At 33.3% G+C, this 17,762-nt stretch overlaps 1 protein-coding gene across 1 annotated transcript; it reads right to left on the reverse strand.

Annotated features, from left to right (window-relative positions):
- Positions 1-1,273: 1,273 nt before the first annotated feature.
- On the reverse strand, positions 1,274-17,631 carry LOC106058467 (syntaxin-6-like). The gene is made up of 8 exons (XM_056040514.1): positions 17,411-17,631; positions 16,763-16,885; positions 15,306-15,475; positions 14,605-14,699; positions 14,126-14,308; positions 10,556-10,662; positions 8,497-8,591; positions 1,274-4,056 (listed from the first exon to the last, which is right to left on the reverse strand). Exons 2-8 carry the CDS (start codon positions 16,795-16,797, stop codon positions 3,980-3,982), a joined length of 762 nt encoding a protein of 253 aa, XP_055896489.1. The 5' UTR covers positions 16,798-16,885; positions 17,411-17,631; the 3' UTR covers positions 1,274-3,979.
- Positions 17,632-17,762: the final 131 nt, after the last annotated feature.

Below are 17,762 nucleotides of genomic sequence, written 5' to 3' on the forward strand. Positions count from 1 at the left end.
CTCTATACAAAATATAATATTTTTTTCATTGTTTTATCAATATTATCACGTGGCTAAGTGGTGTTTGTTTACGATTGGTCCATTAGCAGACATACGAACACATCAACATTTCCTTCACTGTCCAATGAGCAGCAAGACTGATGATAAAAGAACTTTGACTATGCAAGCTCACTGGGAATAATGCAGTCTTACAAGAAGTAGAATGAGATACCGGTAGTAGAGACCAATACCCGGTAGTAGAGACCAATACCCGGTAGTAGAGACCAATACCCGGTAGTAGAGACCACACCAGCTTCATAAATTGATTTGAAAAAAAAATTATTTTTTTTTTAGGTTACTTCTTCCTAACATGATTCCTACTTTTTAAATGCAAACGAAACAAATTTCTTTAAGTGAGAAACTCCAAGCATCTTAACTTTTTAAATAGACTGTTTATGTACATACAAGTATCTTTCTTCATATTGGTGCAATGCCAATTTATGATCTGTGGTTGAAATAGGAGTTCAAGTTTCAACATCTCCATTACGTAAACACTTAGCATAGCAATAATTGGCCTGACCGCAGCCATGGAGAAAAGGTGACTCACCACTGAAGTGTCTTGAGTACCGGTAATCAGAAAACTGTTTAGTCTACTTTATTCCAATCTACACAGATAAATGGTTTGGCAATACATTGAAAAGAATATATCCTTCAGAGATGCCAGCACAACAAGCAACCGCCTTTACTTCCCCAACTTAAGTCAGGTAGGCCTACCCATTAGAGTTGGGTGGACTCAGAGGCGCCCTAAAAATCCAGAAATTCAAAATCCTAGTCTTTACCGAGATTCAAACCCAGGACCCCCAGGTTTGGAAGCCAAGCGCTTAACCACTCAGTCACAGTGCCCCCACACAAAAGGAACTCACAAGGAAAGAGGAAGTGGAGACAATCAGATGAGAAAGATGTAGATACGGTTGGAGAGACTTGCCCAGTAAACAGACACCTCTTTGTGGCCTATGCACCAGATGGGACCTCAGGATAAAAGGAATATATAGAATCAAGTGACCAGGAGAAAGTGAGAAATCCATTCTGGTGTACCTGTCAATGATCAATCTAGAATTCAATAAGTTTAATAAATATTTAAGTTAACAGTGAAATAGTTTTACAAGAAAATAAACTATGTACATTTCATAGAATAAATACACATTAACTGCAATCATCAAAGTGCTTTCCCTTTTTTGGTCTTAATACTGTCAACAGAAAACAATCTTAAACATGAACAAAAATAATGAAACAATTTTACTTTTTTTTTTGGGAAGCACTTACACATTTTAAAGTGCACAATGAACTACACAACACACACAAATAAAGGAGGTGCAACTTATACATAGTCTCTATACAATTATTTTCTTTAAATACATATGTACTAGTTATCAATTAGTTTGTGCTTCGAAATTTTGTAATCTTCTGAGCAGAAGTCAAGTTTCAATGTCTATTATTATACATTTTCTTAAGCTACTACTCACACAAAACCTATTGCTAGTGGGTTGTATAAAGAAGGACAATACGACCATTTCATTTCAGCAATACAGCAGCAGGAACTGGTATGAAAAAATGTTTGATCCTGGCAATGTTGCAACTACAGACTTGACGCAGACTGTGACATTTTCTGTCATTAAAACAGTCTTCAGTGACAAAAGTAGCAGAAAAAAAAAAGTTCTACTTGGATAGACATGCTAAAGAAAAAATAATTAACCAAGTCCATCATTGATCATTTGATCAGTGTTCAAAACATTTTCTCACCAAAAAAAGTTGAGAAACAATATCATCATCAATATTACAACCTGTTAGAACTCTACTTGAGAGACAATATAAAAAAAACAACATAATATTAAACCATTGGCTCCTATGTACTACTGACATTAACCCATTGGCTCCTATATATTATAACAAGCAGGGTGTCATGTGGCCAGGACAACAACCAAACGCCTTTACTTTTCCCCAACTGTCAGGTACCCATTAGAGCTGGGTGGACACAGAGGTGCCCTGAAGATCCTGAAATTTAAACTCCCAGTCTTCAAACCTGGGAGCCCTGGTTCAGAAGCAGAGTGCTTTACCACTCGGCCACTGCGTCTCCATGTAAACTAAAGGATATCGGTCCATTTTATACCGGTAGAAGTGTAGATACCCAATGTTAATCATGCCTGCTACCACTTCAAAATACTGGTACAAACAATTAAAATGACAGTACCATTGTAAAATACCCAAGTCAAACTATTGTGTACCGGTAACTGTTATCTATCTTTAGTTAGCCTAACAAATGTGTTGTTAATACATTAGATATTATGTTAATATTTATTATTCATGAGGCAAGGTGGCTGAGTGGTAGAGTGCTTGGTCTCCATGCTGAGGAGTCTTGTTCAAATCCCAGTTGGATTTTGAACTTCTGCATTTTTAGGACACCCATTTCTAATCCTGATGAATTTCGTGGAAATGAAGAGAAGGTCATTGTGCTGGCCACACGATTTAAACATTAGCCATAGAAACAGAGGAGCCTCTTGGAGAGGAGTCCCTATGTTTTATTCACAAATATGTTAAAAATTCTTAACATTGGAATTATAGTAAGAGCAGCAGAAATAAAACTCAATACAAAGTTACTACAAAATCTGTACATCTTCCAGACATTTAGCTTCAATTTAGTCACTATAAAGTGCCTTTTCATAAGCAAACTAAATTTATTATTATTATAGCTTTTATATAGCGCTACTTTCATGCTTATAGCATGCTCAGAGCGCTTTGGTCCAATCTCATTTGTGGACCAGTGGGAGGGAGGGGGTATCTAGGAGTTGGTTTTCCGTGCTGCCTTTAGGCGCTCAGTAAACGCAACTCTGCCTGAGTCGGGTGTCGAACCTCGAGCCCCCTTCTAGGTAGTCAAGACAAGCCAAGTTAAAAAATATAAGACAACTGTGCGAGATTTTATTAGCTCACTTGAATCCCACTTTTTAAAAAATCCACACTAGATAATCATTAGTCATTTACACTTAAGACCAGCATACATAACAAAAGTTGCACTGATCACTTTGGAAGTTTGCAAATGTATTGCCAAGTCAAAAGTGACATATTGGAAAAAAGATCTGATTAGTTTTTATGTAAAATATAATGTGGACAAGTTTAAGGTACCGGTACTGTACACCTAAGAAATTGTGAACATAAAAAAAAAATATGTAAGAAATTACTTAAGAGTACCGGTATGGTACAAATAATTTAGCGAGAAATTGAAATCTTGAACATAATGAAAACCTCCATTTTGAAGACTTGGCACAACATTTAATACAAAAGCTTGTTGTTGGGCTTCATTTGATTGAGAGCTTTAATCAAACATGAACCAGAAAACTAATAACATTTCCAAACTATTCCATTCTTCAGGATTGTAATTTTTGAAATATGTTTTACATATTTTGGATGTTCCTTCAGAATTGAAGATTATTACATCCTAGTCTAAGCCTCCCTCAAGACCAGGGGGAGTGTGGCGACTGGGAGGGTTCAAACCCAGGGCGATCAAGATGACAGTTCAGAGCACAAACCAGGCAGCCATCTTGCATGGGCTATCAGGTTGAAGAAGAATAATATTAAGACGTTTATTTGAAGATTGAAACACAAGATTTCTCAACTGATGGTGTGTTTGATCCCAGCCAGCCTGGACAGCAAGACATAAAGATGTATACTAACCAGATGTATATATGGTCATTAAGGAAAACAGTCACATGAATTTACCATCCAGATTGTTAAGAGTTACCATTACACCAAAACATTAGCCAAAAACAAAATGTGTGAGATACTCCTCAGTTTCCTGCATGCCAAGAACAAGTTCAAATGATCCCAAGGAAATATTTGATGAAAACTTACATACAGGTACATATATAGTGTCATTCTGTCTGCCTTCAAAAGTTTGAATACATTCCCGTACACACAACGACAATGCATAATTAGAGACGTGAGTTCACTATACCAAAAAGAAAAGAATGATGATGATTAGAAGCACTAATGATAAAACTCCAATAGCGCACCACTGTCTGCGATCTGAAATGGAAAAATAAAAAGTATTTACAAGGCTAATCATTCGTAATTATTTGTCTAATGTATTTGCTGCATCAAAAAAGAGGAGATATGAAACAGGATGACAATGGCGATTGGGCCCCATGATAACCTGCTGGCCACTGTCAAAAACGAAAGCTAAATATTTTTGGCTTTACACAAGGTACTTCTTTCTGGGAACAGTAGGCCTATGTAACAACATGCAGATGGTACGATGTGTTGTTATGCCGGGGATTTTACTTGAATTCAATAGTTAACAAAAAATGACGATCTAGAATCACAATTAACGATTCTTTGATAAAACAAAACTCTGGAACTTTATTCAAATACAACGTAAGTACAGTTTATGTACAAATTACAAATCAATGAGCATGAAACATATTACAAAGGCTTTTCAAACAGAGTTCTTAGAAACGTGACTGTCTACTAACCAATTATTTTATCGACTGGCGTTACTTTCTTACTCTCGCCAATTCTCTGGCGCTAACTCTTTTAAAAAATGTCTTTGTTTAATTTCAAATCAACCAATAGATTCCAAACTTCATAATCACGTCCCTTGGGTAAATCCTGACGTGCTGTCAAGTGTCTAAATTTGAGGGGTAAATCCCGAGGCTCATGTCGAGGGCTTATATTTCTTTCAAATGTGAAATGTACACACAATTCTATAATGTAATCTGTGACAGCCTACTAGGCAAAATTGAGAGGAGACATAGAAAGCAATGGGAAGAAAACAATGAAGAATGGATGCCTGTCATTGATGCGCCTGTCATGGATGCGCCTGTCATGGATGCGCCTGTCATGGATGCGCCTGTCATGGATGCGCCTGTCATGGATGCGCCTGTCATTGATGCGCCTGTCATTGATGCGCCTGTCATTGAAAGAGATTCTATTCAAGGCATAAGACAGAGAGGCATGGAAAAAGAGGGTCAACAGATCATGTGTGGTGCCACATTTCTCAACAGACACTATATGTGATGGTGAATATATTTTTCTTATTCGATGAGCTGTACAACACATGTGGATTGCAGAGACCACAAAGCGCTTATTTTCTTTTTGTTTAAGCCAGCACAAATAGCGGTACCACATGGTGATTCTGTCTCAATACTAGACATTAAAAAAAAACAACACTAGACATAAAAGCAAACAGAATGTATAACTACATCTTATAAGGAAACTAGTTGTTACAGTGCTAGTGCAGTGTAGTGTGATTGTTAAGTGGTGTAAATTTAGGTTTAGAATAGAATCAGCAAAAGAAGAAACACCAAAATTATATGAAAGATATTATGACCTTTTGTGTACCTCTTTAAAAAAGAATTAAACTAATTACAAATGGAAGCTGTTTTTGTATAAACTTAAAATTTGAAAGGATACTTATCTTATCTTATCTTATATAATACAGACGTTACTTCAAAAAAGAAGATGATTACGTCCTACGCGTCATGCATTTAGTTATGCATATTAACCAATGACTTAAATTCTGCCAAGTCACTGGTTTTCCTGGCTAGCTCAGGCAACCCATTCCATGCTCTAATAGCACTAGGGAAGAAGGAGTATTTGTACAAATTTGTCCTAGCATATGGGACGAGGAATGTGCCTTTATCTTTGTGTCTTTCAGAGTATTTTATTAAATTTTGTTTTTGTATTTGAAGATTATGGTTCAGTGTTTTATGTATGATTGCTACTTTACTTTTGAGCCTTCTGTCCTGAAGGCTTTCTAAATTTAGTGATTTTACTAAAGGTGTTACTCTAGTCAAATGTGAATATTCGTTTGTTATGAATCTCACTGCTCTATTTTGTGTCTGTTCCAGTTTCTTAATGTTTTCTTGAGTTGAGGGGTCCCAAACGGAGGATGCATATTCTATTATTGGCCTAACCAAGGTTCAGTAACATTTTAGTTTTATGTTCTTATTTGATTTATAGAAATTTCTTTTAATAAATCCTAATGCTTTGTTTGATTTTTTTGTAGTTTCATCAATATGTGGATTCCATGATAGTTTTTCATTTATTATAACACCTAGGTATTTTGCGTTTTTAGTCTGTGATACTGGTTTGCCATGAATAAGATAAGTGGAATTAATTTGTTTTAGTTTTTTTGTTACTCTTAACAACTGACATTTTTCTGGGTGGAAAGACATGCTCCAATTTGATTCCCATTTCTGTAATTCATCTAATTCTCTTTGTAAAATATCTGTGTCTTGTGTTGTTTTTATTGTTCTATATATTATGCAATCGTCTGCAAATAATCTGACTTTTGTTCCTGAACTAATGCAATTTGGTAAATCATTTATGTAAATTAAAAATAGTAGTGGACCCAAGACTGTACCTTGAGGTACACCTGAGTTTACTGTTATCGGTGTTGATTTAGAGCCATTTATTATTACAGTTTGTTCTCTCCCTATCAGAAAGTCTTTAATCCACTGATGCAGTGGACCATTAATGCCGAAATATTTTAATTTTTTAAGCAAACTATGGTGGTGAACTTTGTCAAAAGCCTTAGAAAAATCTAGTAAGATAGCATCTATTTGTTCACTATTATCTAAACCTTTTGAAAAATCATCAATTAGTCCTATTAGTTGTGTTTCACATGATCTATATTTCCTAAAGCCATGTTGGTATGGTGTGAGGACATTATGTTTGTCTAAGTGGTTTATGATGTTGCTACATATTATGTGTTCTAGGATTTTACATGTGATGCTGGTAAGTGATACTGGTCTGTAGTTCCCTGGGTCAGATTTTTCTCCTTTTTTAAATAGGGGGGTGACATTAGCTTCTTTCCAGTCCTTTGGTACTCTGCCCTGGTTAAGTGAAGCCTGAAAGAGTATTTTGAACACTGGGGCTAGCTCATTACTTAGTTCTTTGAGTAATCTAGCTGGAATACCATCAGGTCCAGAAGCTTTATTTGGTTTGGTGTTGGCTAATAGTTTTTGAATTCCATTTTCTTGTACTACTATATCTTCTATGTTGTCTACTTGGTTCAAATTCAGTAATATGTCTTTGTCTCCTGGGGCTGAGAATGCTGATGAAAGTATTTGTTTAGAATGTTTGCTTTAGTTTCATTATCATTATGTATTATGTTATGTTCATCTTTTAATGGCGCTACGCCTGTTGTTTCCATTTTCTTAGACTTAATGTATGACCATAGGTTTTTGTTGTTATCTTTAGATATTACATTGTTTATGTATTCACTCTGCAGCTGTCTGCTTACTTTTTGGGTTAAGTGTTTAATTTTTATATACTTTTTGTAAACTCTTTCTGCATTAGTTTCTTTAAATTTTCTATAGAGGTTTTCCTTCTGTTTACAAAGCTTCTTTAGTCTATTATTAAACCAGCATTTATTTATTTTGTTTGATGTGTATTTAGTTGGTATATGATTTTCTATAATGCTTTTAAGATGGTTTTTAATGAAATTCCAGAGGTCATCAACTGGTTGGTTAATGTCTTTTTCTAATAAGAATGTTTGTTGAAAGTTTAGTGCAGCTTGGTGTAGTTGTGTTAGGTTACATTTATTCCAGAGTAAGATTGTTCTTTTGGGTTTTGTATTGGCTACTGCTTTTATCTGACTGTATATTTTTATGATCTCATGGTCTGATAGACCAGGGATAATTTCATAATCAACTACTAATCCAGGTCTGTTGGTTAAGAAGAGATCTAATGTGTTGTTTAATCTAGTTGGCTTTTTAATGATTTGATCTAAACTTAGGTTGTGTAAAGTTTCTATGAAAAGCTCATTTATGTCCTTAAGGTTTTGGTGTTTATCTATGGTTAGTGTTTTCCAATTTATATCAGGTAGGTTGAGTCTGATAACTTAGCACTAGCATTAAGGTCAATATTAGAAGTCATTTTAAAGCTGATAATCTCTTTGAGATAAAAAATATTATTCAGTACTAGTACTCATAGCATGAAAAAAAAATTGAGTTACATAGGTGTAAAAAAAAAAAAGAAAAAAAAAAGAGAGGCAATATATATAAATAAAAAAAATATTATTACTGTACCAGTTATATATCTATTTACAATTTGAAATATTCTGAAATTTGGAAAGAGAAGTTGGGAAAGTTGTTGTTCTTTAAAGACACGGGTACCGGGTACATATAATGCGGTATCTATCTAAAAAAAACAGATACAAGAACTCCTTTGTTTTCCCTGGCAACCAAATCATTATAAATTAAATACAATCCAACTTTCTGATGTTGAAATCAAACTGGTGAACATGTACATTTTGTTTACTAAAGTTATAATGTTTTGTTTCATGTGGTACCAGTATTTCACTAATTGTACAGCAAATCTCCACAAGGACAATAATGATATTATTATTGTTATAACTGTTCATTGATTACATTATATTAATAAAAACAAAACAACAACAACAAAAAAAAAAAAAAAAGGTTCTATCTAGGCCTACAGAAACTGTCTCCTGAGAACACCTACCATTTGACATGTGTAACACTTTAGCCATTTTCTTCATAGTCTGGTCCATCTTATTCTCTGTGTTATCCATCTCATGGTGGAATTCATCTAACATCCTAATGAGGCAAACAAGTTTCAGTTTGAGAGGGGAGGAAGAAAGTTATTCAACCCGTAGTCCAAGGTAACTCTTCTGTTTTATTCGTTCTTTTTAAACAAAAGGGGGGGGGGGGAAAAATTTATCAAGCTTTTTGTCTATACTTTTGATGAAATAGATCTAGTTGGGGGTGTTCACAGCGTTGGTTTGGACAAAGGTTTGATTACTTTTACTTTGTTATGCTAGAAGTCATGAAACCTGAGACACATGCAGAACCACATCAGCATGATGGCAACTAAGGGCCTCTCGCGCACCCAGTGAAAGTCAGTAAATACTCAAGAATTATACAGATTTTATATATAAGCATAATGTTTATTGTATAGGCCTACTAAATTCCTAACTATAAACATTACTGGTCTTTGGGTAAATGATAAAGGTTAACAAAATTACAGATCTGATGGAGGGGGGGGGGGGGGTTCCACCAGTCTTCAAAAAATCAGGCACTCGAACAAATTTTCGTCTTTAACTGTTGTTTTTATTGTTTGAATCTTGTAAAACCTATTCAAATTATACATCATTTTAAAGGCCATCCTTTTCTTTTTTTTAGAAGTATTTTTTGTTACTGGTAGATGTTGTTTTACATTTTTAAAAATATATTTTGTAAAGTCAGTCTATTTCTGTTTTGGAGTTACCTCCCTTTGCTTAGTATTTAGAGCGATGCTGCTTAGGTATGGGCTTAGTAGCTAATGAGCTAAGATTTTAGGATTTTATATACAGGCACATTTCATCCATATTAGATGTCTCCACTTTGGTTTACTTGTCATGATATTCAATCTTTCTTCAATTTTAAATTTGAATAAAATGCTCTACGCATCGACTGCCAGTATCAAAGAAGTGACAGCAGCAATTTTCAAGTACATTATTTAATTACATTAGGATAGCATTCAATAACTTGTTGAAATATCTTTACAATCATGTCAACTCTGAATGGTAGTTCATCTGGTTATCTTTTTGGAGGGTGGGGTGGGGGTGGGGGGAGGGTAGGGGAGGAGTTTCTGTGTTGAGAAGATAAATTGGGATGAGCTATTTTTGTTTTGAATCCTAAACATTTTCTTAAGATTACTGGATTTGCAAAATTAGGGCTTTCTTGTATTTTAAGAAATGATCGCTTGATTACCACCAAGATGCAAGACAAATACTGAATGAAGATGATTCTGTCTGACTGTTGTTGTTTTTTTCGTTCATAGAATATAATACATAACAAAGATGTACTAGTAAAGAAACGTATCCCAAACTCAATATTTTATTAAACTTTATAAAAAGTTGCAAGCGTATATATGGGGGTGTGGTGGCTGAGTGTTTAAGTGCTTCGTTTCCAAACCAAGAGGTCCCGGGTTTGAATCTCGGTGAGGACTGGCATTTTGTATGTAGAGATTCTAAGGACACCCCTGAGTGCACCAAAATTGCATGGGTAACTGACTTTTATTTAGGGAAAGTAAAGGTGGTTGGTCGTGATGTGTTCACATGACACCCTGCTCATTAACTATTGGCCAAAGAAATAAATGACCTTTACATCATATGCCCCATAGATTGCAAGGGGTCTGAAAGGGGGTAATTTACGTATATAAACATACATATCTTGGTGAGGACTGGCATTTTGTATTTAGTGATTGGTCAATAAATTTAGTACGGTATCAAATTTATTTTATTTGAATTACTTTTGCATACCACATCTTGCATGCTATAGCTACAGTCTAATCTCTTATAGATGGTGGGAGTATCTGGAGAGTTTCCATGAGGTGCTCAGTAAACACCACTCAGCTTGAGTCAGGATTCAAACTCAAGCCTCTCCAATACATAGCCCAAGGGGTTTATGCCACTCAGACAGACATTCTACTATTGACAAAACATCTTAATAGCCAACCAAAATATTTTCTTTGAACTTATTTAGCCAATTCACTAAAGTTACACTCAATGACTACTCACAAATTCTGATCTTCCAATTCACTGCCGATTTGTTGACTCATGTTTTTTAAAACGCCAACACTGGAGCCTATCATGTCCAGCTGGTCATCCTGAGATCTTATCAATAGCTAAGACATATAAAAAGAAGTGAATTAATTTAGTCATGAAAAAAAAATCATTATGGGGGTAGTCAATATTGTAATTAAAATGAAACTTTATTAAAATGTAGTTAATAAAAGAATAAATGTTTGAAATTGAAGCTTTCGATTTTATTGTAAAAATTGACAGTCCAAAACTAAATTTATTTGGTAACTAATAGATAGAACCGTAGTAAAAAAGTACAATTTTTCAAAAAACTTTCAGGTTATTCATTTTTCCTTTTAGAAATTTAAACACATTAGGTCAAATTTAATAAACTTTTATAGCTTAAGGGGGTCAACGGGTCAAAAATAATCATTTTTCATTAAAAAAATCGATTTTTCAAAAGTTGCATATTATGTTAGAATAATATCTTATAAATGATATAGTTTAGCTAAAATCACTAAAATAAAGGTATTTTAATGTAAAAAATGAGTTAGAAAGGGGTAGGGGTAAGCTAATTTTGCTCTAAATGTTGAAAAAATCGCCATTTTACGATGCCGATTACCGCGTAGCCCGCCATAAAAGTGGGTCATGTTTGGTGTCTTTGAAAAGCCTACGGTCAGCTCTACAAGTCCATTTCAATGACTCATTCATCTAAAAATAACCTTAGCCTTGAAACTAGTTCAAACTAGACCACTACACGTGTCTCTATTCAAATCCGATTGGATCATGATGTGTATTTATGAAATAAACGATTTTGATTGGTTCCTTCCGGCCATGTGGTTCCGATGTTTACAGCAACAATGATGGCGTCCGTGAATCGATAGAAGACCCTTTTGGATATTGTATGCTATCTTTGCCATTATTATTTATGGTAAGTACATGTTTCCTAATATTTTTTATAGATCTAGATATAGCATTATCATAAAAACATAGATCTAGGGGCCGGACAAGCACATATTCAGTGTTTAGGTCGTACTAGATCTAGTTTTAGTTACTACACTTTGACTTGTTGGGCTTGGCCTTGGGGCTAGGCCAGGCTAGTCTAAGGCTAAGGCTATCCTACTAGATCTAGATTCTAGATAGATCTAGATTCATATTCTAGATGCCTTAGTATTTGGATTGATCTAGTTCTATAAAATAGATTTAGAAACTTGATTTCGTTTTAGATCTATATAGGTCTATCTCTATCATCTATCTTGTCTACTTTAGTAAAGTCTAGATCTAGATCTCCATTTCATGAGCAGTAAGATCGTATCCACTACTGAAGAGAAGATTAGATTCTAGAATAGATATTAGATCTAGATCTATATATCTAATATAGTCTAGATCTAGTTGTTGCTTTTTCTAATTCTAGATCTAAAATAACTTTGATCTCAAGAATAAATAGTCTGAGTAGTGAATAAATGAATTATGAGTGAGTCCTGCTAGTGTAGATTTATTTACTAGATTTCTAGATCTAAATTTTACTGGGCTACAATGGCATACATACAATAACTTTTTCCTTTTTTTTCCAGTCTCAGGTTCTCCTGACTACCATTAGAAGTAATGATCTACCTAATCTGTTACAAGGATATAGACATTAGATCTACACACATTGGGAATAGTAGGTAAGAAAAAAAAGTTTTGTCCATTCATTTTTTTCTATCATTCTTTTTAGTTCTTGATTATATAGAGTAAATAACACTAATGCTATGTTTATCATTTGAATATTTTCATAATAGGCTATTTAATTTATATTTTCCTTTTCTTTATATCAACAGATCAAAACAACACATGCAGTGTACACTGACCCTTCCTCTTGTTGGAAGAAAACATCACCACATATACTAGTACCTCGTCAACCATCTACCCTGTCTGAAAGCTGCCTATATACTGCAGTATGACATAGAAGTACTTCATAATCAAATACCACATCACATGCTGCTTATCACAAATATAGCAACAATTTACACTTTATAGACCTTGATCTATATCATGCTAACAACCTGGGATTCTTTTCTCGTTGGATGCTGTCGTTGACCACCACCTCCAGCTACAAAGACTCTTACATCATTATAAAGTTCTGCCTATTTCATTACAAGATTCATCATCAAGCACTGCATGGTTCCAGGTGAACCAATTTATCATCAGCTACTGTTTCAACATAAATAAGGACCAGAGTTTTTCTGTCGTTGTAGCTGTACACATGCAATGAGCTTCAGTCTCGCCATGTCACATTATATCAGCATTTCTTACCATCTATAACATTTATACTGCACAGCATACATATGTGTATTATCAGCTAAATGGCTATATATAAAAAGCCATATCATATTACAATGAAGGACTATCTACTATAAAGGCACTGCACCCTACAATTATTCAGCCACCTAAAATATACAAGTTGTATTTATTTTCAAATACTGGTGCCATTCTATTTACTGGATTTATTATTGTGTGTACTCTTATCAAACCTCTAGTATGAGTACAAATAACATTAGGTGCTTATAAAAAAAATGCAGGCCTGAAACCTGAGAAAGACTAGATTCCAAATTATTTGTACTGGTATAGGTAATTTTTTTTTTAACTTTGAAAAACTTCTTGTGTAAACCACAACCATATTCATATTAATTATATTTTAACTATTTATTTACTTATTATTTGCATGTATTTATAATTAAGGGATACTTTATCTTGATTTTTAGTTGTTTTGGGGCTTATATTAATGTCTGAAAAGTAAAAATTGGACTTATAATGTCTTCGGGTGAATTTTTTTTTTTGCGCTGGGGGGGGGGGGGGGTGTAGTGTGGGGAAGCTATCTAAAGTAAAATTTAACAATATTTTAATAAATTCTGTGTTTGCTTCTATTCCTAGATGTTACATGAGCTAAATAAAACATCTTTTTGAACAATATACATACATATCTTGTTTTTCTCACTAATTGAAACTTTAATTTTGATTTTTCTCAAAATGTCTATTTTACATGGGTATGTGATCTTAAGAATCACTTTTCTCAAAAACTATCAGTTCAATTATAATAATATTTGGTATACATCTTTAAATATGGTCTTAGCACAGGATGACAATAGAAAATGTCATAAAATGTTTACAGGAAAAGAGTAAAGGACATTTTAATTGGTTACAATGGCTGAAAACGCTGTCCGCAGAAGAGGGTAAAATTAAAAGATTTATTTTAAAAAATCTATATACATTTTTCACAATGTCTCATTGTCATCCTGTAAGGAGATAGGGTGTCTATCAATATACCAAATTTCAGACCTGTAGCTTTAATGTTTATTTCAGAAACACATTCTTAGAAATGACATGATTTGACCCCTTGACCCCCCCTTATGATGAAAAAAAGTTGAATTTCATTAAAAAAATATTTTTTAAAGGCATATTATGTGTTCCTATGATCAAATACATCATTTGAATACATTAAAAAGCCTAAAATGTTAAAAACAAAAAAAAAAGTTTTCAAGGTAGATGACCCCCTTAAAACAATTGGATCATTACAAAAAGACTCACCTTCTGTTGCTGCTGTGTGTCATTGATGAAGCGTTGATTGGCTTGTTCCATTTCTTCATCCAGTCGTTTGTATTTGTCTTGTGGAGCTTTAGGACCGTTGGAGCTTGATGTCATCAGAATTTGTCTGGCATTGGCCTCTTCCCTTTGTCTGTTCCCTGGACTTGAAATTTGGCTCTTCATGTCCTGTAGCATTAAATGAATAACTACACTGAAAACAACTATTACCCGTTATTATTAACTCTATAAATAAGATTAGATAATGATTATAATTATACTAGTAACTAGAGCCTGAAATATATGAACATAACTAACTCTCACATGAAACATGACAGGTGGCCCAACTAACTCTAGCTTGAAATATGACAAGAAATAAACTCTCACATGAAACATAACAGGTGGCACAACTAGCTATAACTTGAAATGTGACCTATATAAAATAACTAACTCTCACATGAAATAAGACAAGTAACAAAACTAACCCTGACAGTTGATTTCGTCTTCTCAACAAAGTTTCGCCTCTCTTGTAGATCATATTCAGAGATTTTGAATTTTCTGGGATTTTTTTCAACAATGCGTTACATAAGTTAAGAAAAACAAAAATTGTGTCCCTTAAATATTTCTATCAATACCGTATACTAAAAAAAAACATAGCATAAGGTACACATTTGATAAATGGATAGTTGTTTGTACAGCTTCACTGAGTGAAGAAGAAATGAAGCTGCATTTGACTATTCAAAATAGTAAGAAATACCCCAGTATGCTAGTAACCAGTGCTGGATTTACCAATAGGCAATATATTCTATAACTTAATTCCCCACTTGCTTGGGGGCCCCAAAAATTGTTACACAGGTATTTTCAATCATTTTAAAGAGAATAAAAGGAAAACGAGCCTTGCAAGGTCTCATATCTCTCTAATAGCTTAGAGCGTTAACAAGTCTAAATAGGTCATGATTTGAGCTCTGCTCAAATTAAAACAATAAAAAGTTTAATCCAAGCCAAACATTCATGGAAAAAGAAAGTGAGATAGAAGAAAGAAGTTTTTAAAAAAAAAAAAACAATCAAGAAAAGGATAAATGTAGTAATAGCCTTGACTGAATACCAAGGAGTATAGAGGGATGGTTGACTTAAAATATATCCCAATGATTTTACATAAAAGAACAGAACAATTATTTAAGGATATCAACAGTCTCTTCTAAGTCTTCGAGATCCCATTCTATGCTGCGTAAGCTGTTTCTCAATTCATTGGTGGTATACTCTAACTCCTCTCGCGAGGACATGACGCCATTCTCCTGTAGCTCTCTCCATCTGTTAAACAAATTACGAACAACACCCAGAGCCTTTTGTACCTCACTGAAACGAGAATTAATATTTATTAATAAATATACTAAAATCATAATTTAAATTAGGACTTTACTTTCCTATGCCATGTGATAATAGATAATAAAAAGTAATTTATGCAAATTTTCTTCAACTAATTATAGTAACGGTTTTTGATGTTCATCAGAATATTCATCCATAGTCAGAGACTTGATGAAAAACCCTGGACAGGCACAGATGAAGAAAAAAGAAGCGAAGCTTAATATACCCAAGGCAGACGTGTACATCAGATGTGGCAAAATATGCCAAGTGCATTTGGGACTGTGGTCTGTGTAATCACAAGGAATACTTCACTCGTCCTTCATCTTCTGATTAACTCTTTCTCTCCGTAATTATTTACCACATTCTAGTGGAATCAACGTTGGTATCGTCAGTTAGGAGAGAAAGAGTTAAAAAACAATGCCTTACATTCAGATGTTATTGAAAGAAATTTGCAAGCAAGTGGGGGGTGGTAAAATGCCATCTCTTAAAATGACTAGAATACTGACAAGGTTTTATTAATAGGAGGTACTGTATCCTTGAAAACTCTATTTTTGTTATTTGTATCCCAGAACAAAATCCAATTTTTGGTTTCTGAAATAGATTTTTAGCTAATACTGGTAACCACATTGAAGAGAGCAAGATGTAAGACAAAGACTGTTTGACTGTTGTTATTTTTCGGTCATATACGGTACATAACAAAGATATAGCAATCATTTTTCTTTACATAACAGTCATTTTTATTCCTAAAATTGATTTTTAAAACATTTTTCTAAAACATGTTTTAAGATGTTTTTTGAAAGCATGTGTAACAATAATCTTATCAAATTTGGTAAAAGAATAGTAAAAAAAAAAAAAAGGTATCGATCAGTTCTGACATCATTGTTATTATATCTACAAAGACTGAACCAAGTATTTGGTCTCATTTTTTTTTTTATGATCACGATTCTAAAAAAGCCTTGTCTTCACGCTATGTTAATGTTTATATAAATCTCCTTTTGTTTAAAGAGACATTTAAAATCTTAGTTAGAAGATAGCTGTAAAAATACAAAGATTTTCCCAAAGAAATCTTTGACAAAAGTTCCTCAATTCACTCAAATATATTTAGTTACAGAGAACAATAAAATGATTCATGACAAAAACTGTTTTGCTCCAAGCTTGAAGTAAAGACTTAGAACTTGATTTGTTAAAAAGAAATAAAATATATAATATAATAAATAAATATGTATATACCGTGACATATATATATTTATATATATATATGTGTTAATTCATACTTACTCTCGTACGACAAAGAAAGGGTCTTCCAATGACATTTTATCAGATAAAAGAATATTTTTTTTAGCTATCCAGGTCAAATGTCACAAGCAACAATAGTGGAATCCTCAAAAGCTTTACACTTAGCTGAAGTAAGATTAAAATATAATAATTTTTAAAAATATAATATATAATAATATAGATCTATATATATATATAATATTAAATATAAAATTAATAAAAATATAATAATTTGTGAACTTTGCGGAGGGTGCGGTCCGCACAGGGAGACACCCCTTTTGGAGTGGCACTCAAGTTGGAAAAATATGTCTTGGCAAAAGCAGACACATTCCAAATGACATCATATTCGACATATAGCATGTAATTACCGTTTTCAAATATTATAATATTATTATTATAGATCTATATTAGACACATCTGTCATGACACAGTCATGACATGATAATCTGTTTTATAATAATGTTATAAAGTATAAACATTATAGACCCTAGATCTATACTATATTTAATAATAATAATATTATAAATATATAGATCTAGACTTAGACTTAAAATATAGATTGATCTATCTAAAATCTATCTAGACTAGACCTAGTCTAGATCTAGATCTAATTATTAATTAAAATTATTATTTAAAAAAAAACGCACTCACTAGACTCGCTCATGTTTATTACTTTCTCGTTGTTGAAGGCGCTGTACAGCTGTCACTTTGACACTTAATCTAGATTTTCATCTCTAGATTTATAACACTAAAGGGGAAGAAACAAAGTAGATCTGTAAAGTGTTAATAGAAAGAAAAAAAGAGACGTATTTTGATAAACTATTTTACAGTATCCACCATTTTGGCTACTTCTATTGACGTCATTAAATGGAATTCCTTCGAGGATCCCTAACCTACTTTCCAAATCTTAAAATATTAAGTTTTGTAAAATGTGTACTAAGATTATTAACTGAAAACAAAGTAAAGAAAACATAACATTAATATTATATCTAGAGTAGATATA

This window comes from Biomphalaria glabrata, chromosome 9 (assembly GCF_947242115.1).
Source record: "Biomphalaria glabrata chromosome 9, xgBioGlab47.1, whole genome shotgun sequence".
Taxonomy (NCBI): domain Eukaryota; kingdom Metazoa; phylum Mollusca; class Gastropoda; family Planorbidae; genus Biomphalaria; species Biomphalaria glabrata.

Excerpts from the sequence above, each read along its gene's own strand:
- LOC106058467 (XM_056040514.1), bottom strand. The coding sequence starts at position 16,797 with ATGTCATTGGAAGACCCTTTCTTTGTCGTACGAGA. Across the intron at positions 14,700-15,305 it reads AGACTTAGAAGAGACTGTTG|GCATTGTTGAAAAAAATCCC; the intron begins ATATCCTTAAAT and ends AACTTATGTAAC. Across the intron at positions 10,663-14,125 it reads ACACACAGCAGCAACAGAAG|CTATTGATAAGATCTCAGGA; the intron begins GTGAGTCTTTTT and ends TATATGTCTTAG.